Source organism: Onthophagus taurus, chromosome 6 (assembly GCF_036711975.1).
Source record: "Onthophagus taurus isolate NC chromosome 6, IU_Otau_3.0, whole genome shotgun sequence".
NCBI lineage: Eukaryota > Metazoa > Arthropoda > Insecta > Coleoptera > Scarabaeidae > Onthophagus > Onthophagus taurus.
In genome coordinates this window covers 16804205-16828358 of record NC_091971.1, presented here as the reverse complement: position 1 = coordinate 16828358, position 24154 = coordinate 16804205, and the positions used below count along the sequence as shown (strand labels likewise).

Here is a 24154-nt window from a genome sequence, read left to right as displayed (position 1 = left end):
TACATTACATAGAATACATATAGGGTAGGCGGACCAACCAACCTTGCACCGCGACCCTAAGGATCTATTGTACCCCGATAGATATCGTTATCAAATTTCACCGTGCAGTCCAATGCTCTTAACGAACATTAATACCTTGCTCGGCGAAAGGTCATTCAGATCTTTTGAGGAGATAAACTGCGACCCAAAAATCGAGAATGTGATACGGTTAACGGCAGGGCAGTGGCATAAAACATGCTCAACCGTCTCTGCTTCCTCCGCACATAGTCGGCATTCAACATCGTCGGCTAAACCCAACAAGTTGAGGTGTGCTTTTAATCGGCAGTGCCCAGTAAAAACACCCATTAGAACTTTTATGCTACTACGGGCAAGTCCTAAAATATTCCCGGGTTTGACAGTGGCGATGTTAATAAACACCTTAGCATGTCTCATTCCAGGAGAACTGGTCCACAGTAGGCGAAGTCTCTCTTCAGCCCACAGTCCAATCCTATATTTGGCCATCGCAAATGATACACCAACTGCTGGTTCCGGTCCCACAAACGCTTCAGCGCTGCCATCTCGTGGTAGCTGATCTGCCGCTTCATTGCCAGCAACCCTAGAGTGACCCGGGACCCAGATCAGAGAGACTCTGTTATGACAACTCAGTGTGTTTAATGTTCTCTTACAATCATTAACCAGAGCCGACACCGTTTTCACGGCTTGCAGCGCCTGGAGAGCGGCTTGACTGTCTGAGAAAATTCGTACTGTCATGTTCTTCACCCCTCTTTCAAGAAGGATTTTAGTACCCATGTCAATAGCAAATACTTCCGCCTGGAATACAGTACAGTACGTACCCAGGCTGTAGGCTTGCTTAATTCGAGGTGTCTGGCAGTATACTCCTGCTCCTACCCCTTCAGGCGTTTTTGATCCATCTGTGTACAAGCAAATGTCTGCCCGAACCAGAGAATTTTCATTTTCGATCCAGGACTGCCGCTCAGGCAGTACAATCTGGTATCGAGCATTAATCACTGATAGTGATACCGCCAAATCTGACGGCATTGATAGCACAGTATCAGTGCTTATAATGTCTTCCGCAGCCCATTGGTAGGACATGTCGGAACAGTTTTGAGCATATTGCTTAAATCTGTAAATGGTTGTTCTAGCCACTTTCTCTATATGCAAATGCAGAGGAGATAGGCCAAGCAGAACCTTCATTGCTAGAGTTGGCGTTGTGCCTATCGCACCAGAGATTGCCAATCCAGCTACTCGTTGAATTCGTGAAAATTTACTGATAACTGAAGTCTGTCGGACTTTCCTATACCAGGCTGCTGCTCCGTATGTGATCATAGGTCTAACCACGGTCACATAGAGCCAGTACAGTCTTTCAGGTGTAAGACCCCAATTTTTTCCACAAAGACTGCGACAAGTCCACAAGGATAGTCTAGCTTTGTGCAAAACTCCCTGCAAATGTCCATTCCATGACAGGGTTTTGTCTAGGATAACTCCTAGATATTTGACTTCCTTGGAAAAGGAATTTCTTCACCTTGGATAGTTGGGCGGATTAGTCCATCCAACTTTCGCTTCCTGGTGAAGGGCACAACAATTGTCTTTTGCGGGTTTATTGAGAGGTTCTCTCCCTTACACCAAGCGCAAATGGTATCTAGGGTCACCTGGAGGACTTTAGATATCCTCGGCAAACAGGTTCCTTTGACCATAACGACAATGTCATCAGCATAAGCTTGTATTTCCACACCAACGGCTTCGACTATCGCAATCAGATCGTCAACTAGGAGGGACCAAAGCAGGGGAGATAACACCCCTCCCTGCGGGCAGCCACCTCCCGGCCTGAAGCGTATCGTATCACCGTGGAGTGAAGTAGAAACTATTCTACTATCTAGCATATTGCGGATCCAACCCGCTATAGTTGCTTCCACTCCCCTGTCAAGAGCAGCTCTTTCAAGAGATTGTGGTATTGCGTTGTTGAACGCTCCATCTATACTCCAAGTATCTTCTAATGATTTGTATAAAATTTCCAACCCAACTCCACCCAATCATCCTAGTATTTTGAAGAGCTTCTAGAACATATCCAAATAGGATTCCAAGTCATTCCTAAGGATTTTTACTATTACCAAAGGTTGTCGGGAATTTCTTAGGGTTGTTTGGGTTGGAATCTGAAATATGTGCCAGAATATTTCAAATTCATCCGCATTTATAAGGAGTCTTGGGATGGAATATCAAGATTTTCGGAGTGTTTTCAAGAATTTCTGGAATACTTCTTGTTGGTCTCCAAGTATCTTCTAAAGATTTGAAAAATTTTTCCAACTCAACCCAATCACCCGAGTATTTTGAGTATTTTATCGGCCATAAAGGAGAAGGAATGAATAGCCAAACTTTAGAAAGCCCCGCACCTAAACCAATAATAATACAAGGATCTCATACTTTAGGAAAAAAGTAAAAAATCTAAATCTAATCAAAGACATTCATTTGGAAATATCGATTACGATAATATGAATTAGCAACACGATGATGTTCCTACTACATTTAGATCTAGAAGTAAAACTTTTTAGTGTTTTGTTTCAAAATAATATAAAAAAATACTTAAATCATACATAAGTAAACTAGAAAAGTGCCCAACGACTATAAGTCGCATTACTAAACATGAAGCACACACTTTCGCTTGATGGTCCCAACAAATTAATTTTATACAAGGTGTACAATTTGGTTGTAAACGAAGTTTTTTTTGAATAACTTGAAAACAAATCAATATTTTGTTTGGATGCGATTATTTTATTGAAATTTGGACTTGTACAATATGTTTAGTCACTTTCTGAAAATGATGTCTGGTAGGTGACCTCCCCCAGCTGTCAAATTTGGCGAACGCGGCAACCAGTAATCGCCACTTTTCGATATCAATCGATTTGAAAACATGATACGCAACAAATCCATTGTTTATCGAGCAGTATAGCATCTTACACTATCTTGCTGGAACCAATATGTCATTTTCTTCGAGTTCAGTTTCCAAAAAAATCGCGTAACATGGTCCAATATCGCTCACCATTGACCGTCACCGTCGTGCCGTTGAAGAATCTTTTGCGCATTAACGGTTCCAAAAAGTGTGAAATGTACTTCGTCAGTAATGATCACATCGTTCCAAAAATCAGGCTCACCAGCAAGGATATCGTACATGGTTCTACCGTATTGAACGCGTCACGGCTTATCCACTGGCAATAAATGTTGAGTCATTTATATTTTGTAAGGGAATACGTGCAAATCCAACTTTAAATTTGGCTACATCGTAGAGTGGCCAAACTACTGAGCGTGGCGCCGAACGGAAACTTGATGGCGCTCACAGAACAGATATATAGAAGTGCCAACTACATGTTAAAATCACAGCAACACATTTTATCCCCACTTTTGCATGGCATAACTAGGCTCGAAATTTGAACTGGTCAACTTTGTTATTTACTTTTTTTCATTTAAAAAATAAGAAATAAAACACAAATTTAGAAGTGAACTGCTTTTTTATTGATAGTATATAACAAAAATAACCTAAAAATACATAAAAATTTCCAGCATACACACGGTGCAGTATCTTTAGGGAATATATGAAATTTGAAGTTGTTTGGATTATTGGTAAAATACGAGTTTTGGCAGGAAGTATATTCACTTGTTTCTAGACAAGGATAATACGGAGAGATTAGACATGGCAATACAGGGGGTAAATTACCAGTAAACGCGGAAACGTGTGATATTTGAAAATTACGGTGTTGTCAAACCTAATCGTGGGAGGATTGGCATTTAGGCATGCATGGCACGAATGTGACGTAGGAATTGCCGATTTTTAGATACTACCTACCTTCACCCCCCCCGATGACAATCTTGAATATCGTCACTTACGGCAGTAACTTTTTTTGGTTTCGATGTTGCCTAAGAACTACTGACATTGAATTTCGCCACCAAACTTCGAATTGTGTTGGCTGTGAGCTCTGTACGCGCGTTGAGCAAGCGTAACAGCAAAACTTTTTGGACGTTCTTGAGGTGTGTAGCAAACCATGGTTAAAATTGTACTGAAATGACGTTTCCAACGTGCCAACAAACATTGCGATTTGCAAGCTGATTGCTAAGTTATTCAAAAGAAACATCGGTTACAACAAAATGTACACCTGGCACATTTAACCCTGGATGTTTGGTGCCGAGCTCTAGGGCAGAAAGTACGTCGTCCTGATAAGGATTCTACTCTACCTTGTATTGCTTTTTTCAATTAAAATATTGCTGATGGTTTCACGGAGTTCTCTTCTTAAGGTTGGCTTTTCCAAACGTCTTAACAACTGTAGTTTAATCATGTCTAAGGCCATAGAGTTGTAGTTAGTTATGTTTTGTAAGTTATAAAATAAGCAGAGAAGCCAACAACGAGATTTCCTCCCACATGAATATGAATGACATAGCTGGTCTAGCGTGTCAAAACCCGCTTTAGTACTATTATAAAATTGAATGATCTCCGAAGGTACTACGGAATTTGATGCATTGTTGACAGCATAATCACACTATCACACACTTCTTTTTGATGTTTGGGGGGCAGCATGATAGAAAGTGATATTTAGGAATAATGGAGGAATCTTATATTGAATCTGTAATTTTTTTTTCTAAAAGGTCCAATTGTCCATAGTTAAGTTTATGCATTAATACTAAGCCACTGGGGTATTTCGTGGCGTAAATCCCTTTGTACAAACTTCAGCAACGAGCACAGCTTTTGAAAGGGCATCGACTTCTGAACCCAACCATTTGCTCATCTATAGTGCGTATTCTGAAGGTACGTTTCATTTTGTTCATGGAACGTTCAAATATTTCCCGAACAGGGGCCAATTTTTCATTCAATTTTGCCTGCACTCGAGTATCTTTGTCATCAAATCTGATACAATTGATTACAAATCTGCAATGACTGCTCGGATTATTGTTATTCCAGTATAGGGGTCAAAAAGTTCTGTAGTAAAGGCACCTCTCATTTTCATAACTCCAGCATAATATAACAATTCTATAAGTACCGGAATTTCAATCAGAATCAGTATTTTGTGCGTATGAAGGTTTATTGTATTTGGATGCAGGCGCACTACGATTTTATTCTACTGAATTATTGTTTTAATTAGGTCGGTGAACTTCAATTTCCTTGTTAGTATATTCGACAATCAAATGCAAATTTCCTTTTCTAAAACATAACTGCAAGCTATGGACTTTACTTGTTTCGCTTCTTTTTTGTTTCCGGGTAGCTGTGCTATAAGATTTCTTTTAGGGATACGGTGAGACGTCCTCTTTTGCCATTTCACTTCAATTTATTTTTACCTTGCTACTTTTTTGCAGCCTTTACAATTTTACCTTGGATGAATCATGGTTTACTAGATATGCTAACAGAATAGCTTGCTCAGAATCTGAATCTGCGGTTTTAAAAGCTGGAATTACACAATCTTGTTGTCAGAATGAAGCCCTTCAGAATGTGATTTAAACATTATGCGCAGTACTTCCATGATATCTTTCTGTTTGGTAAGGTAGAACATTTTTTTTTACATTTCATTTTCTTTCACCTAAAAAAGGCACAGTTTCAATCTAACTATTGTAGTTTTATTTTTCTTGTATAAATAATTTTCACAACGTACTTACATAAATAAAGAATGCTTGTCGTTGTGCCACACTGGAGTGCGCCTATACCCTAAAGGTTACCTATCTTGAAAATAAGAAACGCTATCGCCTTTTTGAGTGTAATAGTCGTGCTGATGTGTCAACGACCTGATCTGAAAATTATTCATGGGCCACAACAACATCCACAGTCACAGGGCAGTATTAATCGATACAATCAGGATGTGGAGAATATGTTGAAGGCCTGGATGCTTGATAATAATTCCACCAGTTGGTCAATTGGCTGCTACTTCGTTCACGTTGACAAAAACTGCTTCCATCATAGAATTATTGATAGTAGTCCATACAGGGTATTATTTGGAACCAACCCAAAGATTGGTTTATGGAAATACTGTCAAAAGCGGGGGAAAGGAAACTTGAAGATACAAGTGATTTACGTGTTGCTGAGTTCAATGACGATATAGCAGAAGAATAAAATGAACAGTTGCACAAACAACAACAGGAAATACCAGTTGTTATGGAGATACAAGCCAATACTGAAAATACTGCAATAGAAGTAATGGAAACTACAAACTTTGAAGTAATGCCTTTTTCGGAACTTGCAAGATAAAATAAACGAGTCCCGAGAAGTAGTAATGTATTGATTGCACAAAAGAAAAGAATTCTCACCAACAGAGACGAATGCCATTCAGGGCAAAAAAGAGCAGCCAAAAAAATGCTAACAAGCGCCATTAAAAAATTACCACCGTTAACAATTAGTGCTGTGTGCTATTGTCAGTTAAGAAAATTGATCGTGGCTCAAGCGATATGCACAATTTGATATGTGTAATCGTCAATTGCAAAAATAGAGTATATCAGTTAAGAGACTTAACTAGACTTAAGTTAGAGACTTAAAAGCCTCTGCATGGCTAACTAGCCTATGCATGGCTAACCCCGAATGTTTCTAGTTTCAGGTCTAATGTTAGTTCTAATGCTAGCGTTAGTTCTAGTTTGAGTTGATACTCATACTGAGAGAAATGGATTGTACTATACACTAAAAATATACTATAAGGTATAATACTTTACTACGAAAAGTGACAGTGAGACGAGATTGTATTTAGTACAATAAATATAATGAATACAATACAATGAATTGCTGCATGTATAATATTTTTTCTATAATACGATTCGTACAATCTATTTCTTTCATGTGAAGAGCTGTCCGAATCTGTATACATTAAAATTAATCCGTTATATCGAGGTTTTACTGTATTTTATAAATGTTCTACAAATAGTAACAGTCGATAAAGCTCAGGTAAACTATATCCAAGCTACTAATTGGCTTGGTATGTTGAAACTTTCCACTTTGCCAGGTGATTTGGAAACTTTTCGTTAAACTACCGGTTCGTACACGTGTGTTAGGTGCAGTTATTGACACACCACTGAATTCGAACAGCCACCTTTACAATAAACCCGAAAGGGGTAAAGTTAATTAAAAGTCGTTTTCGTGGAAAAGTTGACAATGATGTAAAATTAATTATCGGGTTGAAAGGCGTGTTTCTTTCGTTAAAACTTTAATGGAGGGATGGGGTACCCTTTAAGACACCTACGCTAATTTTCCGGGGATCGAAGGATCGAGGCAAAGTTCGTGCCCCAACATTAAAGGTTTTCCCTCCTATTCGTTACAGCGGGCTATCCGAACTTAAATTGGTGACGACAGCGCCACAGGAAGTTGCGAATTTTAGATTATCACGATGAATTTTTTAGAGGATTACTGAGAAGTAGTTATGTTGTGAAACCCTGCATAATACCACTAAAAAAAATCGATGACACGGTGTTTGTCGATTTAATACCTATCCTGTTTCCTCGCTGATAGAATATTAATGGGGCTAAAACCACTTAATTAGCACTAAAAATTCAATATTCTCTCATTTATGATAGAAAAGTTTTTAAATATTTCGAAGATTCACGTGGAATACTTAACAAGTACCTAAGGGATCAATACGAATGTCCTGGTTTGTCGAAAATTCAGCAAACAACCGGCTGCCATCGCACGTCGCATTATTCTAGATGATCGATACAACTGAGCTTTCCCCTCCACTCGATGGAATTTATGGTACTCTTGCAACAGTACAATAGTATCACCGTAATTGAATACGAAAATAAAGGTTGAATAATTGAAATAGCTCCCAGTTCGCTTGGATTTAAAAACTGATTTGGAGGGTGACAAAATGCTCTGTAACAATAAAGGCTTTAATCAAATGTTATTGACACTGATTGAATCGATAAAATACCCCATTACAAGTTTACAGAGAAAAAATATTTTTTGGAACACTTTATAAAAGCGTTTTATTAACAAATTGAAACTGTCACTAGCAATTTTGTTCGAAATGTTCACAATTTTTAAAATTAACTTAAATAAAAACATTTTCACCCCGTAAGTTTAATTGGAACATTTGCATAGCATTTCGAAACCGTGCAAACAATAAATGAAAACGAGAGAAGGAAGAACGGGGACTTTAATGTACCATTTAAAGTCGTGCCGAACCGTATTAACATCTCACAAAATGATAATAAGCATAGAAAATTGCAGAAAGACGATCTCCCCAGAAACAGAAAACGGAGACATTAGTAATTTGACCTCGTTTGCTAAAGACGTATGTTCGAATCGTTTGGACCACAACGTAATATGCAACCGAACCCGAACAATTGCCATCGGATTCCAAAAATAAAAGATCTAATCCTGCATAATAGAATCCGACATCGTATGCGAACGATCGATGATAACCTCTTCCAAAAATAGAGAACGGTTTGACATTGATAAATCACTGGATTTACAAACATTCCCGATGGTATAAAATGTGTTCCCGAAGACGATAATCATTAAGACCACAATTCCGTCATTCGTTTCTACTAAATTTAAGTATTTTAACGAATAATTTTTACGATTTTAATTACCAAGAGGAACACTGGTTCCGGTCGAAACTTTGACTTTAATGAATAAAACAGTTGGTAATTGCTGAAAGCGCTTTCCACCATGTACATTCAGTTTTAATCAGAGTTAGCACGAGATTCAAACTTGTTTTTCATTTTGTGCCAATTAACTCAATGTAATTTTAAAACATATCTAAAATATTCATTTTCAAATTCGTGGGATAGGAATAATTTGATACAAAGCATAATTATAAAAGCAAACATATAAAAATTCAAATTCCAAAGTAAACCTAACCCATGCTGATGATTATAGAGCGGTCACCAAATTCTACAAAGAAAACAAAATTCCGTTCCATACCTATCAAGATTCCTCCAGTAAACCTCTTTCTGTGATCTTATACAATGTCCCGATATCAATATCCGATCAAGAAATCAAATCCGATTTGAATCAACTAAACCTACCAGTCATAAGAGTCACGAGATTGCTCAATAAGTCGAAATACCCCATTCCTTTATGCGCAGCAGCCTAGAAACCACAAAGAACGCCAAAGAAATTTATCAAGTCAAGGAAATTTCCAACGCAATCATCACAGTCGAAGCCAGGAGGAATTCCCAAAAGATTCCCAAATGCCATAACTGTCAACGATATGGACATACGAAAAATTACAGCTCAATGAGCCCTAAGTGCGTCAAATGCGGTGAAAATCACAACCACACTAATTGCAAAAAACTTCAAGCTGATCCACCAAAGTGTGCCAATTGTGGCCAAGATCATACAGCAAGCTATCGAGGCTGTAAAATTTACATCGAATATCAGAACAAATACCATCGTCAAACAACTTCAGTCCATCTTGCGCAAAGAACCCAGAGCTCACAAGGAATACCTCAAACAAAGACTAATATCAGGAGCTACGCATCGACAGTAAAAAGCACGCCTGCTCTAACTCAAGTAGAGAATCAACCTAACCAACAACAATCCTCAGAATCACAGGCATCTCTCCTATCTACCATCCTCTTCTATCTTAAAGATTTCCTTGTTTCCCTAATACCACAAATCAAAACATTCGTAATTAACCATTTACTCCCATATTTAATTCACGACTAATCTAACAAACATACACAACCTAACCATCCTGAATTTCAACGCCAATGGTATTAAAAAAACAACGAACTCTTCTTATTGCGCTTTTGGCTCGCTATTAGATTGATGTAGCTTGTATCACGGAAACACGCCTAGCTCCAAGTGGGACTTTCCGAATAGCAGGATATAATGTATATAGAGCAGATAGGCCTCCCACCTTAGCTGCTAGAAAGGTGGCGATTATAATTAAAAGACAAATTCAACACCATCAACTTAGCTGTAAAACAACCGCTATTGAAGTAACGGCAACAGTAATCCAAACAACTCAACTCCAGTTAATATCATATGTGGATACAAACAACTTAACAAAAAACGACTAGAAACTGACATAAGTTCAATGTTGAGAATCTACCATACTTATAGGAGATTTTAACAGCGAGAATAAACTCTGGGGATGCAGAGCAGGCAATCCATCGGGACTGAATCTGGAATTACTAGCAACCAAGGACGGTTTTCAAATGCACTGCCTAATCGGTTTTACCTACATTCCATATAGAAGCGATTATCAACCGGATATTTTAGATACAGTAATAACCAAACATTTTACCATACAGTTAAATCTGTGTGTAATCAGCAAGTTAAACTCGTTTCATTTGCCAGTAATCATCACCCTTGCAAAGCAACCTAAATACAGACCTAAAATTCCTAACTTGACCAATGGGTTCATCAACTGGGCAGAGTTTGGAGACTCACTGAATAATCAAGAATTTAACACACCAACATCAGCTACTCCGAACGAGTTAGACGCAAAATCCGCTCGCTGACTTCAAAGATTAAGGAAGCAGCTGTCTCTTCAACGAAACCCTTCAAAAGGAATCCTACAAGCAATTACAACCTTCCCCCTAAAAGCATCTTAGACGTAATCAAGGAAAAACGGAGGGTTCGCCGAGGATGGCAACAGACGCGTAACCCAGAAATAAAACTACACTGAATAGACTAACTCATAAAATTTCTCAGGAACTAGATGCCTATAGAATCAACAATTATAGAAAACTCATTTTGAAGCAAGTGACCCGGAGTTATGGAAGACCATTAGGAAACTAACGCGGACCTATTAGTCAATGAAACACCAAAATTTTCGGACGAACACAAAGCCAACACCTTTGCAGAATATCTGGAACAATGTTTTCGACCGAATATCAATAATGAGAATATTCGTCACATTACCACAATCCAACAATATAATGAATCCCATCTACTAACTTCAGTAAATACTGAGACCGACAGAATCTCAGTAGAAGAACTAAAGGTAGAAATAGCAATCCTCGCCATTAAAAAAGCTACAGGCGTAGATCAGATACCTAATACAGTAATAAAACACCTTCCGGCGAATCTACCGAGTAACATCACAGGAATTTTTAATCGCTGTCTGGAAATTGGCTACTTTCCGGTAGTATGGAAAAAAGCGCAAATCCTAATGTTCAGAAAGCCAGATAAAATCAATACGGACCCAGCTAATTATCGCCCAATTAGTCTCCTTTCATCCTTATCTAAGCTACTCGAACGAGTCATCCATCATCGACTACAAGAAGAGTTAAGCCTCCTCAAAATAATCGCAAACATTCAGTACGGATTTAGAGAGGGACACTCTATATCGAGGAAGGGTTCGAGGCTAAAAAGTTATACAGCTGTTGTTTCGCTGGATGTAGCAAAGGCCTTTGATACTGTCTGGATTGAAGGATTAAAATACAAGCTCAATCAAACGGGGTTAAGCAACTATTTACTTGCCATTCTCTTCTCCTTCCTGGAGGAAAGAACTTTCTCCGTCACCATCAATGGATACTCCTCTAGCACTCGAAGAATACTTGCAGGTATCCCACAAGGTAGTAGTTTATCCCCTGCTCTGTTCAACATCTTTATGCATCATATCCCGACCGATGTAAACTTCGAAATGGCCATGTTTGCGGATGACATGTTAATAATGGGACAAAACGACATCTTTATTGATGCTATTGAGACACTTCAAAGGTCAGTTGACAAAATCCAGAAATGGTTATCAAAATGGGCCATTCTGCTCAATGCCAGACCAAGATTTTTTCGCTAAGACCTTATCGAAATGCTCCTTACATTATCATAAACGATCAAAAGATATAGTGGAAAGCAAAAGATGAAGCCATTAAATACCTCGGAGTTCTCCTTGATCACCGCCTCACTTGGAAACTCCACATAAACTCAAAGGTTAACAAAGGATATGCCAGGCTTGCCAATTGTATCCTCTGATCAACAGAAAATCATTACTGCGAACTGAGTGCACTCTACTTCTTTACAAAGCTCTCATCAGGCCAATAGTGACTTACGCCTTCCCAGTTTGGAGCAATTCAGCAACTTCAAACATGAAAAAAATTCAAACCCTACAAAATAAACTTCTGCGGATCTCTTAATGTCTTAATCTTAAATGTCCCAAATAACAGCGAATTTATTAAAAAACTAACTAAAAAATTTTTTAACAATATTAGTGCTCTAGTGCGGTTCATCATCCAGTTGGTCGCCAACAAATCCACACGCGTTTAAAGAGGAAGCTTCCCCAAGACCTAATAGCATCCGATTCGGACTAACATTTCACAGCTCGGAAGTTAATTATTTTTTTTTTTTCTATCAACGCAACCACGATAAATATTGTCATTGTTGGTATTGAAATAAATTAAAAAAAAAAAGTAAATGTAAAAAAGCGAACATAAAGCTAGAGCATGTGTTAAAGCAAGAGTTGTATTGTTATTTTTTAAGTTTGTTATTAACTCAAAACAATTTTTAGGGAAGCAATCACTTAAATATAGCTATTATACGACGCATTGTAATACATCATCAAATAGCTTTAACCCAACAAATGGCGAGGTGGCAATTGACTCAAAGTTAACAGCTATTTGATTGCTTTGAAATATATACGGTTACAGATACCTCTTTGTCGACTTCGGACTATGTAATTTTCTTAACAAGTAGGTATCATGAATATGAGAAGCTAAAGCGGAAAATGAATTATTGGGAACGTTTTGTATTTAAAATACAAAGAAAATAGTTAAAAAATTCGGGTTGGACTGTGATTCACACTTATTTGTTGGGGTGTAAAGCGCATTGTGTTATGATGCAAAGAATTCCTTCCTAAGGAATGCTGCGGTACATTGCTTCGCATATCGTAAATGTCAGCAGTTCCACATGACCACATGGAAAAAATTGTAGGCATATTTTAACGTGTTTTGATGCGCTGTAAGAATACAAGTAATTAGAGTAATTAAAAGTGGCGCCAAATTATTTATTGTATGTTGTGAATTATTTTCTGTTGTTGTAAGTTACATATTACAAGATACCACTATAAACAAAATTGTAAATATTTAGACACATTAATATGACCATTGGATTCAACCCCTTTTATATTGGCAGGTAATAAATTTCCTAAAATGTCATTTAAAAGCAGTACATTTTAACATTTGAATGTCAAATCAACACTGAAACTTACTAACTAAAGATACAACATTTTTGAGTTTTGGGAAAAGAACTGCTACCGTAAGATGGGGTTACTTGGACACGTTTCTTGCAAATTTTTCAAGATTAAAAGTGAAGAAATAAAGTTAGGGCAACAGAAACTTTTACCAACAATAAACATATTAAAAACCAAAATCCCACTGTTCTATATCACAATTCAAACGTAAATTAATAATAACTGAACGAAGGAAATCTTTGTCTGGATTGCTATTATCAAAGATTTCTTCGTGTTCCGAGTCTTCGCAGCGAGAGCAGTTGTAAAATGAATTTGTGCTTCCACAAACCCAGTATTTATATTTCAGGCACTGTATCCAATCCATTTGTGTCTTGCGAATTGGCCTTCCTTTTCGAAGATTTTTTGTTTGGGTGCCTGAGGAAGAAGGTTGATTTATATAGATCTTATAGGTCGTGGTAACGAGAGGGGACGCTCTCTTCAGCCCGGAAGCAATAATAATAATAAGGTTGATTTTCTTTCTCAGTTTTTGTGGAAATTACAGCAACGGACGCATCTGTACCTGCTGTAATCTTTTTGCCTCGCTTCCTTTTCTGCTTATCGCCACTCCCACGGTGCTCCTGCAACAGTTCTAGCAAACTTGCGTCTAAAACTCTTCCGTGGGTGTCGCTGCTTTCGCTCTCATTTAAACCGTCGGGAATCAAAACCTTATTTGGATTAGGAGGATGCAAGCCAGTTGCTATGAAACCTGATTTCAGATTTTGCTCTACCATATCGCTGATTGCTACCCAGAGTCTCTTTAGCAATACAGGGAATTGTTCTTTTGGAATGCAACCAGGGCATCTGCTTTCTTTTCTCCATTGATCCAGTATTTTTCTCCACTTTTTCTTTATAGGTGTGAATATCGCAACATCTAATGGTTGTAATAGATGGGTGGCATTTGCTGGAAATGGCATCAAATACATGTTATTCTTCTTGCATGCCTTGATCACTTTTGGAGAGAAGTGGCTTGCCAAATTGTCTTCCACCAATACAACTCTATTTTCTGAGACGCGAGTGTCTTCAACATGCGGTAAAAAGATTTCAATAAAACATTTCTCGAAAAGGCTCATGTCAAACCATCCACTTGGGCTGCTGGCATATTTTGAACCAGCTGGTCCACCTTTAGTCCAGTTATCATATATGTTTTGTGCTTTATATACCACCATGAAAGGAAATATATCTCCATTTGTGTTTCCACAAACCATAATGCTGATCGAAGCCCGAGAATGTTCTCTTTCCACTCTTTTTGTGTTTCTTGGCACTATGACTTTTCTAGCACCAGGATCGTCAGTGACATTCGTCTTATCATAATTATATAGGTTTACACTTTTCACTGGAGAAAGGGCAAGGTTGGCGTTGTTAAAAAATGTTGTAATGTCGTCGCGGTTGAATGACGACCCGGACAGCTTGATGTTTGATGCTATTCTGATGGACAGGTTGTTTCTAGCGATAAAAGAATCCATGAAATCTGGCTCTGGACTGTTGTTCTTGAAGGTATTCTTTCGCTACAACTCGAATGTCGACCTTTGTCAAGGAGAACCCCAAATTCGCAACAACAGCCAAAGTTTCCGAAAACAACAGCTCCTCAGACTTGCTTAAAACAGTCGGATATCCAACGGGTCTTGAATTCCTTTCAAGCATCTTCTGTACTAATGTCGTTCGAGGCACTTTGAACGTTTCTGTGGCCTTTTTCTTTGACATCCCCTTCCGAACTGCATCCATAACCTTTTCCAAGTCTTTCACTTTGTAATTCATGTAGGCTTTTGACACTAGAGTTTTTTGATACATGCGCACAATTTTTAATCAGTTACTTCCTTTGATAATAAGAAAAAAATCACCAGAAACAAAAACATAACCTAACCTCGCTTTCGTGACACAGGACTGAACACGTATACGTTTTGTCCATGTAGCTCCAGGGTGGCCAAGTAGCCCCATTTTACGGTACGTTTTCTGCACACTACAATATGCAAACTGCGTTATATGCGTGTACAATAATCAATGATTTAATGCAATATTGAGCATTCTCTCTGTGAGCGTTGCTTATTCATAGACCCATTCGACCCATTGAAATAATGATTAAAACTTGTGTTACTACATAATAGAAATTTAATACTAGTTGCGCGGTCAGATACATGATAAATAACAAATAGAGTCCATACACAAGGTAAAAATTTGTAAAATCAATTTTTTCAATAAATACTAAACGGTATCGTTCCACATGTGGTTTGTTTAACCCCTTTACGTACACGCTCGAGTTAATTCGAGTACGCTAAACGGGCCAAACTGATACACTCGAGATAATTTGAACGGCGTCGTATTTTATACTGCAGTTATTTACTCACTCTAAAATATGGAATTAAATATAACTAATATATTATTCCGTATTACATTATTTATGCAACTAATATAAATAATATACTAGAATTCGTTTGTGTGTTTATATTTGTCGATTACCGAAATATATGAATACTGCTATTTTACCAACTTTGATGAACGTCGAAAGATATCAAAGATTATTGATTTTCATGTTAACACACGTAACGATAAATTTATGGTAATCAACCTATGACTTCGTCTGATTAAGCCGAAATCGATGCATTTAATACCATACCCAAAACTGGTTAACATAAATTCGGCTAAACTCTGAATTGATTAAACCGATGTTTGCGAAAAAGGGATGTTATGCAGAAAATGCTTATATTCCTTGTTTTAGTCGGACTCTTCCATGGTGAACTTCTGTCAAAATCAAGATATTTTAAGTCACAATTTTTATTCTATTGTAATGTAACACTATTTTAAGTTATTCGTAGTTTGCTTCAAAAATTACATGAAAAATTCGAGAACTTGGTTTTGTTTTTGTGAGAATTTGGTTTTGTCTCTATGGGTCTTAGGCTGTTCTAAAAGCTTCTGCCATTCTATTCTGTTCTGCATCTTGCTTCTATAGTTAATGTTATTGAGAGAATAATGTTTTATTCCACCTGGTCTATATGTACAGGGTGTCCCGTTAAGCGTACGGAGCGGCTGTATCTCAACAACGGTAAGGCCTAGAGGTTTGGGAAAAAAATCTTTATAAGCAAAGTGGGCAAGAGAAATAGCTGGAAATTATTTTGAAGTTCGTAACTCGACCGCTAGGGAGCGTAACTGCCATTGAGAAACATAAACTTCCCGCTATCTCAGAAAGTTAGACGATAAGCTATAACTTTGACAACATCGTTTAGTAGCTTGGATAATACCGCATCGCTTTTGTTTTGCAATATTTTTCATATCTGTCATAATAAGGGAGGGGGAGGCCAATGCGTTTTCAAATGTTTACATTTTAATATCTCCTGGACCATTCAACCGATTTGAATATTTTTGGTCTTGTTTGAAAGAGCATCTCATGCTCTTTTTAAAGATATTTTCAGTAAGACCGCTTGGTTTAAAACAAATAAGCTAGAGGGCGTTATCTGCAGCGGTTACATATTTTTGTGATTTTTGAAAAAAAGTTAAATGGGACGGTACTATTTACTTCACAGACCGTTAATCACCATAAAATTTGCTAAATATTAGTGAAAACCGCATCTCGATATCTCCATCCATTCTCGAATTATAAAAGAAAATGTTAAAAATTCGTATATTTTAATCGGATCAAGTTACCTTAGGAAACAAATAAGAGAGAACAAAAATTTTATTATCTAGAACCTTCCTTCACACTTTATCCAAGCTTAGAACTGCTTCAAAACTACTTTTGAGGCGTGTTGAAAAGCCAACGGATCAATGAAACATCAACAATGATAATAAAACAAAATAAACCAAAACACTTAGAATAACTTAAATTTTTGGCAAAAATAGCTCACTAATGTTCGAAATGTCTTACATAAACCTCGATGCATTTATTTAATCTAGTTTCGACGAAAAAAAAGCGCTGCTAAGTCTCTTCCCTGGACACGTTTTTACTGGTATTTAGTGTTTTGTCATATTTTCCCTGGTTATTGGTTTTTCTTGAAAAGTCAGGTCGTTTGGTCTACCCAATAGATAAAGCGCTGAAAGCAATGTGGGTTTTGCTCGAACCAAGAATGCATATTATGCAAGTTTACAACAGCTTGTGGACAGATGCTTCATGCATCCATAGCATTTGTGATAAAAGGTTTGGATTTACCCAAATCATATTTAAAAGTCAATGGTAATAGTTCAGTCTGTTATCATAATCGGTATCTGTTAAGGCCTGATGTAAAACAACGTGGTGGAGATATTATTCTTTTGAGAACTCTTGTGGACAATTGTTTTCGGAGTTCCCAGATTATGTGGGATCACATTGCGCACCAATATGATTTACGAATTCATAGAGACGTCTGAATGGGCTACACGTTGCCAGTTTTCCGTAATCGCTAAGTCAATCTTAAAAACACTTCTAGAGAAAAATGTCTTTCTTTGTCGTAATTGCATTGCACATTTTTGCCATGCAGTTGCATCGTATTCGAAACATTGAAAATAAATCATCATACGCTCTATCATACGCTTCTGCGTTAGTAAATGACATGTTTACAGTTACCATGATAATGTGATTTGTTTTTCCCGATGAGGTAACTGGATCCGATTGATGGGACTCGAGTTTTTAACATTTTCTTCTATAACTCGAGAACGGGTGGCGATATCGAGATGCGGTTTTCACTAAAATTTAGCAAATTTTAAGGTGACTAAGGGTCTGTGAAGTAAATAGTATCGTTCCATTTAACTTTTCTTCAAAAATCACAAAAATATGTAATCGCTGTAGATAACGTCCTCTAGCTCATTTGTTTTAAAGCAGACGGTCTTACTGAAAATATCTTTAAAAAGAGCATAAAATGCTCTTTCAAACAACACCGAAAACATTCAAATCGGTTGAATGGTCTAGGAGATATTAAAATGTAAACATATGAAAACGCATTGGCCTCCCCCTCCCTTATTATGACAGATATGAGAAATATCGCAAAACAAAAGCGATGCGGTATTATCCAAGCTATTAAATGATGGTGTCAAAGTTATAGCTCATCGTCTAAGTTTCTGAGATAGCGGCAACTTTATGTTTCTCAATGGCAGTTACGCCCCCTAGCGATCGAATTACGAACTTCAAAATAATTTCCAGCTATTTCTCTTGGTCACTTTGCTTATAAGGATTTTTTTCCCAAACCTCTTGGCCTTACCGTTCTAGAGATACAGCCACTCCGTACGCTTAACGGGACACCCTGTATATCTAGTCTTATGTTTGGAACTCATACCCCAAAACCGGTCGTATGCAGATTTTATATAATTAAAAATTTGTTTTTATTATCAAAGTGAAAAATCATAATTAGGTTGTCAGACCATAATAAGTTTTATCTACATAAAAAATTCTTTTTTAATCTCTTAGGCGGTGTTGTTATCCGAGGAGTCATTGGTCACCTCAGGTTTACAAATTGCTGTAAAATTTCGATGTTCTGCGGATATCTTGTTGATGGTTTTACAGGCAAATATATTGTTTTATTTGGGTATAATTTTCGTCTCGGCATTTACTTACAACACTTTCCACCATCAGTGTTTGATCTACTAGCAGAATTAGGTGTATAGGTATATTAAACTCGTGCATAGCCTTCACTACAAATTTCCTGGAGATAGTGTCATAGGCACTCTCAAAATCGATAAACATGATGTGAACATGGTGGGTTTCGATATTAAATTCTTTTATCTTTTCGAGAATTTCGAGAATCTTGTAAACCGAGTTCAACAGGGTAATTGTTTTGTAGTTGAAACACAGGAGTCGATCGCCTTTGTTGTGTAATGGAATTATTATGCCAAGTTTCTATTCCTCAGCTTGTCACAAGTTCATAAAGCGCCTGCATTAGCTTAGTTCCTGGTCGATTTTATCCGTTCTTAGTCCTATTGTTTTTTAATTTGTTCATTGCTGCCATCATTTCACTAAAAATCGACGATTCTTGTTTTCTTTTGTCTGATGAGTTCGGCAAAACATCTTCTGTATGTTCTTTTTGTCCTCTTCCCAGTTTTTCTTCATTGTAAACCATCCATCTTTCCAGTATTTCGCCTTGCTACGTCAGAATTCATTCGTCTTTGTCCATGCACATTGTTGCCCTAGATTTATATCCTTTCCAATTTCTATTTAGATTTTAGTACAATTTCCTCGTATTACGCTTATGCAGTTCTACGCTCCTGTAGTTTTCTATACGCTTAATTCTTTCTTCCAGTTACCATCAGTATACTTTTTTTGCTTTTCTATCAAATTTTTACCACACCATCTTAGCATTTTTGCTGTTTTGTCTATTTTGATTAATGTTCTCTTTGTACCTTCTATTTTTACTGAGATATTTGAGGTTCAGTAGGATCAATTGTTTTTTGGTATTCGTAATTCTTATACCTTATTCACTACTTTTCACCTACTCTGTTATGTCAGATTCATAGGCCATACAGTGAATTTTTGAATCTTTGGGAATCACCTTCTCTTGTGAATGCCTTTCCGCTAAAACCATGTGCTTACAATAACCATATTGAGGGAAGCCGCCAGGTTTATTAGTCGTATTAGATTGTTCTTTGAGTGCGAATAGTAAGCAGATTTTATTTCTTCATAAAATGTTTTCATGTGCATACACGCGACTGTAATTAAAGAATCTTCCTTTGAGCGTCAGCGTCCGTAGGTCGAGGATTCTATGTAATATATGAAAAGGAGGATATATGAAACCACTGTGTGTTGAGATGGGCTACAGCTAACCAATATTTTATGATTTCGCTTCTCCAACGTTCCAGATTTCGTCCATTTCATCTGTTGTGGCACGATGTCGACGACTGCATATTTGCATATTTACCGGTTCCTCTTATTTGGCTTCGAAATGCGCCCAAGCTGTATAGAGTTATTATATTCCAAGTCGCAATGAATAGATATGTCTTTGTATAGTGCGAAGTCGTCGTCTTCTTTCTCTCTTTGAACTTTTGTAACTGGTATTGATACTCTAGGATTGATTACCACAGTCTTCCACAGGGTTGTTGAAGGTCACCAACTTGGAGGTGAGAGTCAGGGTTGAGTAGGAGAGGTTAAGTTGCTCATAGGATACATCACTCATAGTTTTGTGCATCCCCACTCCTTGGATCCCCAACGAAAAAAGTTACACTTTTAAAGATTTATTTGTGACATTTAGAGCTTTTTGCAAACTTCTTTTTTTCAGATTACTAGCTTAAGAGACCAAAATCGAAGCTTTTCGATAAACAGGCAGAAACGGTCCATTGCAATATCGGTGCATAATGATACTTGCCTTCAACTTGTGTTTTCTAGGAATTACGACATAGATAAATTGGTAAATATTGATTTGATGAAAATCTTTTTTTACGTCTATCTTTTCACCATATGACTCTTTATCACATACTTCTTAGTATATCTTGGAGTCACCGTCATCCAAATGTTCGATATATTTGCCTCTTCCTTTATTGAGTCTTTATAGACTTTTTCATATCGTAGACATATCTCAAAAAGTGATATTTTGCAGGAGAATGGTTTGAATATTTACTGCTCACGTGCATGCATTTTCTGATCTTCTTGTGTTACTTGACTTTCTTGGTTGCTTTAACTGAATGATTTATCTGGTTGTCCTTTTTCAGCTTTAATGATTTTAATGTTAGATATCTTAACCGACCCATTGTCGATGATTTTTGAATAATTGATTCGAATGTTAGATGGAAGATCCTTTATATTGAGAAAATTCTCATGACTTAATTCATGAACTTTATACGGTTGTCCTGTAGTTTTAACAAAAATTGGAACTAATTTTAAGACACGATTTATTTGACTCTCAATAACAGAGTGAACGCTAGCACCCTCGTTCTGCGTATGCCGTTTTATTAAAAAATTGTGCGTTATTTAATTTTGTATGATCGTATTTTCTAACAGCATAAAGATAGATTGCAAACAAAAACTGATGCTTCTGCTGACCAGAACAGTTATCCGAATAAAATATCACATCCAACTTGTTGGTATTAGCTCTATCTTTTAGAGATTCCAAATAATTTAAAACACATGTTCCAAATTCGCAAACACCTCTATTACCTTCAGACTCGTGCCACATAAAACAATTCACTGCCGTTGACTTCAGTTCATAAACGGTGAAGTTAAAGACATTTAATTTGGAAACGTAGTAGAAACTGGACATGTCTCCTCTGGGCCATTGAAGAACTGCTTGTTAATCATACACTGCAACGACAACACTGTCTAAATTGTTTTCTTTCTCTTTTTCTTTACGTGAGAGATCTTTTTCTATTAGATGTGTGTCATATTCTTCTTTCATATTTTCTTTATCTTCAGCTGATGACATCTTTCTTTGGACAAAAAAAAGATATTTTAAACTCGTTGTTGAAAATTCTACTATACATTAAGTAATTTGCATATGATTTATTATTTTCTTTACAGATCGCTACAATGACATAGTCTCTATGGAGTTGGGCCACTGTTTTTCCTCCTTCGATGTATTCTAGGCTAGAATCCTTCCTACGCTCTCCATACGCGGTGTCGAATTTATATGGCTTCGAATATAACTATTTAGAACTATTTTTCACATCGTTGTCAATTTGGTAATAATTATTATGTTTTCCACGCTGATCTGGGGTTATCATTCCCTTAATAGTAAATATCTGCTTCTTAAATACAGTTCTGATTGACCTGTCTGTTATCGCTAATGTGGTTTTGAAAAAAAAATTTGCAGACCCTACATTTTGTTGAATTAATCGTGAAATAAAATGCGTAGTTGTTCGATTTAGTTTCGCTTTTGTAAATCACCCAAATTCCAGAAGTCTGAAAAAATTGCCTTTCGGTCTTCCTCTGTGATTTTGGCACTACACTGCAGTCTGCATGTTGAACTGCACGGCGGTCCTAAACTGTTAGCTTTAAAAATTGTTTTACGTTTAGAACTTGATGTATACTCCAAGCCAGAATTCCTACATCGTTTCGCAATGTTCTTTTTCCATTTCTCGGGATTTGCATTTCTCTTCTTGCCTTTTTTGTTTATTTTCTAAATTAACTTCTGCTGATTCATTTGGTAAAACAGGCTGTTCTGCCAAGGATTCATCTGCAGACAGGCCCTCTTCAGAATCGCTACTCAAACTACTTGAAGATGACGTAGAACTGGAGCTGAAATTTGGGTCTGCGTCCAAATCATCAAATTGTGAATAGTGTTCACTACCAGATGAAGTGCCAGTTTCAGAACTGGTAACTGTTGGGGCATCTGGAATCGCTAAACAAATCTCAACGTTACTTATAGCTATATTTGTATTCTCATCGTTGTCCACATTGCTGTTCATTACATCATTTTCATTACTTATTGTCAATAGTTGAGTATTCGTTTCATTTTGAATAAAATTATTTTTATCATTATTGCCAATTTTACATTATTCCTATTTTGAATAGTTGATTTTTTAATGATAAATGATTTTAACATTTTTCTCAAGAAAAGTGATAGAATTAAAAATTTTACGACTTAACATTAAATTCTATTTCTTAAGTATCAACAAAAGTGACACCATTCAGAAAAATACATTTTAGATCCGCTTTATTATTTAGATTGTGTATAAATATTCAAGAATAATGTCACAACTTAAAGAAATGCATACACAAGATAAATGACATTATTAAAGTCAACTTACTTTATGATCAAAAAAGACACAAATCATAAAGTGACACTTTTCTTGCAAAGATTGTTTCATACCCTGGAGTTGCCACTATCGAATTTGATATGTGACGTTTTTCTTGAGAAACGCGACATGTACACGATAACTGCATAGACACAACTAAAGTTGTGTCACTTTTCATGTGCGCAACCCTTAATTTCGCGCTCAAAGACAAAGTGATACTTGTGCCCTCGCCAATTATTTTATAAATTGTCTTTATGACGTATTTGTTGATAAAAATAAAACATTTTTTAAACATATTTTTTCATTCAACTAAAAAATTACGATTTTTGAGATGTGTCACTTTTCTTGTGCACCAACGATATATTATAAGATAGATTTCATAAATATGATAGTTACTGAGAGGTTTGTAAAGTTCAAGATACCACCGTAAAATACCGTAAAGTAATCTAATATTAATACGATTACTTTACGATATTCCTTCAAAGTTACTCTTTACAAGAAGTAAAAGCTGAAATAGAAAATTAATTTTAGGGAAAATTAGACGTTAAAGTTAAAATTGTTAAATATAAATCGAATGAAACCAAAGTAATATCTTTTTATAAAGATTTTTTTCAATTTTCTTTCATATTCTGTACTAAAAATGGGGGGTGGGTATTTTTTAGCGATTTTTCTGAAAATTGTATAGATAATTATTTTTAATAATATAATTTTCTTTTCAGGTTTATTACAATAACCTTGCTACACCTTTTATCAAGTGACTTCTACCAATAATGACGGTATGAACGCAGCCGCCCCTCTATTTCTCTTCTTCACCGGTGTATTAGCCTCCAATAATACATTTATCCTCCACCAAAATCATGAGCAGTGTACAACAAAAACATTATCTGAGCCACGTGCCCCCATTACACTGGACATTGAGGTTTCTCTCGTGGTAAACAACATAATAGGTCAAATGGAAACAGGAAACTACTCTTTTATATCACAAAGCGTTCTCTCCACCTACTCAGATGTCATCGGTTTGATTCTCAGTTCCTCTTCAAACAAATATCCAATTTTGGTGCTCAATATTCGTGGAAGGATGAAAATGTTTCCGAATAGAACGTCGGAAACGAGTACATTTTGGAAATCTTACGATACGGCGTTATCGAACGGTTGGACTCCGCCGTTTAGAGACTGTAATTTTTTATATCGAATGTGGCTGCATGCGTACGTGATGAAAACTAACGAGATTGGGATTGCTATCTTCATCCCGATGAAGATTAATCAGTGTGATGACCAAGTTGGAGGATATTTGGGGTGGACACATCAGTGTGACAGACAAACGACTATAGTAAGTCCCCGAGGATATCGTTAAATATTACTCTTTCGAATTCATCTCACGTTCTCTTCTCATCCGGCTT

The 24154-nt window shown here is 36.8% G+C and overlaps 2 protein-coding genes across 6 annotated transcripts in view; one reads left to right on the top strand and one right to left on the bottom strand.

Annotated features, from left to right (window-relative positions):
• Positions 1–24154, top strand: part of LOC111414051 (G-protein coupled receptor 158 smog) — a 97061-nt gene that overhangs the window by 44007 nt on the left and 28900 nt on the right. For all 5 annotated transcript variants that reach the window (XM_071196942.1, XM_023045215.2, XM_023045214.2 and 2 more), the window contains exon 2: positions 23474–24084. In XM_071196942.1, coding sequence (XP_071053043.1) covers positions 23533–24084 — 552 coding nt within the window. In that variant the 5' untranslated portion in view covers positions 23474–23532. The remainder of the gene's footprint in view (positions 1–23473; positions 24085–24154) is intronic.
• LOC139429980 (uncharacterized) lies at positions 22062–22424 on the bottom strand. Its single transcript, XM_071196505.1, has one exon. The coding sequence runs from the start codon at positions 22422–22424 to the stop codon at positions 22062–22064; it is 363 nt and encodes a 120-aa protein (XP_071052606.1).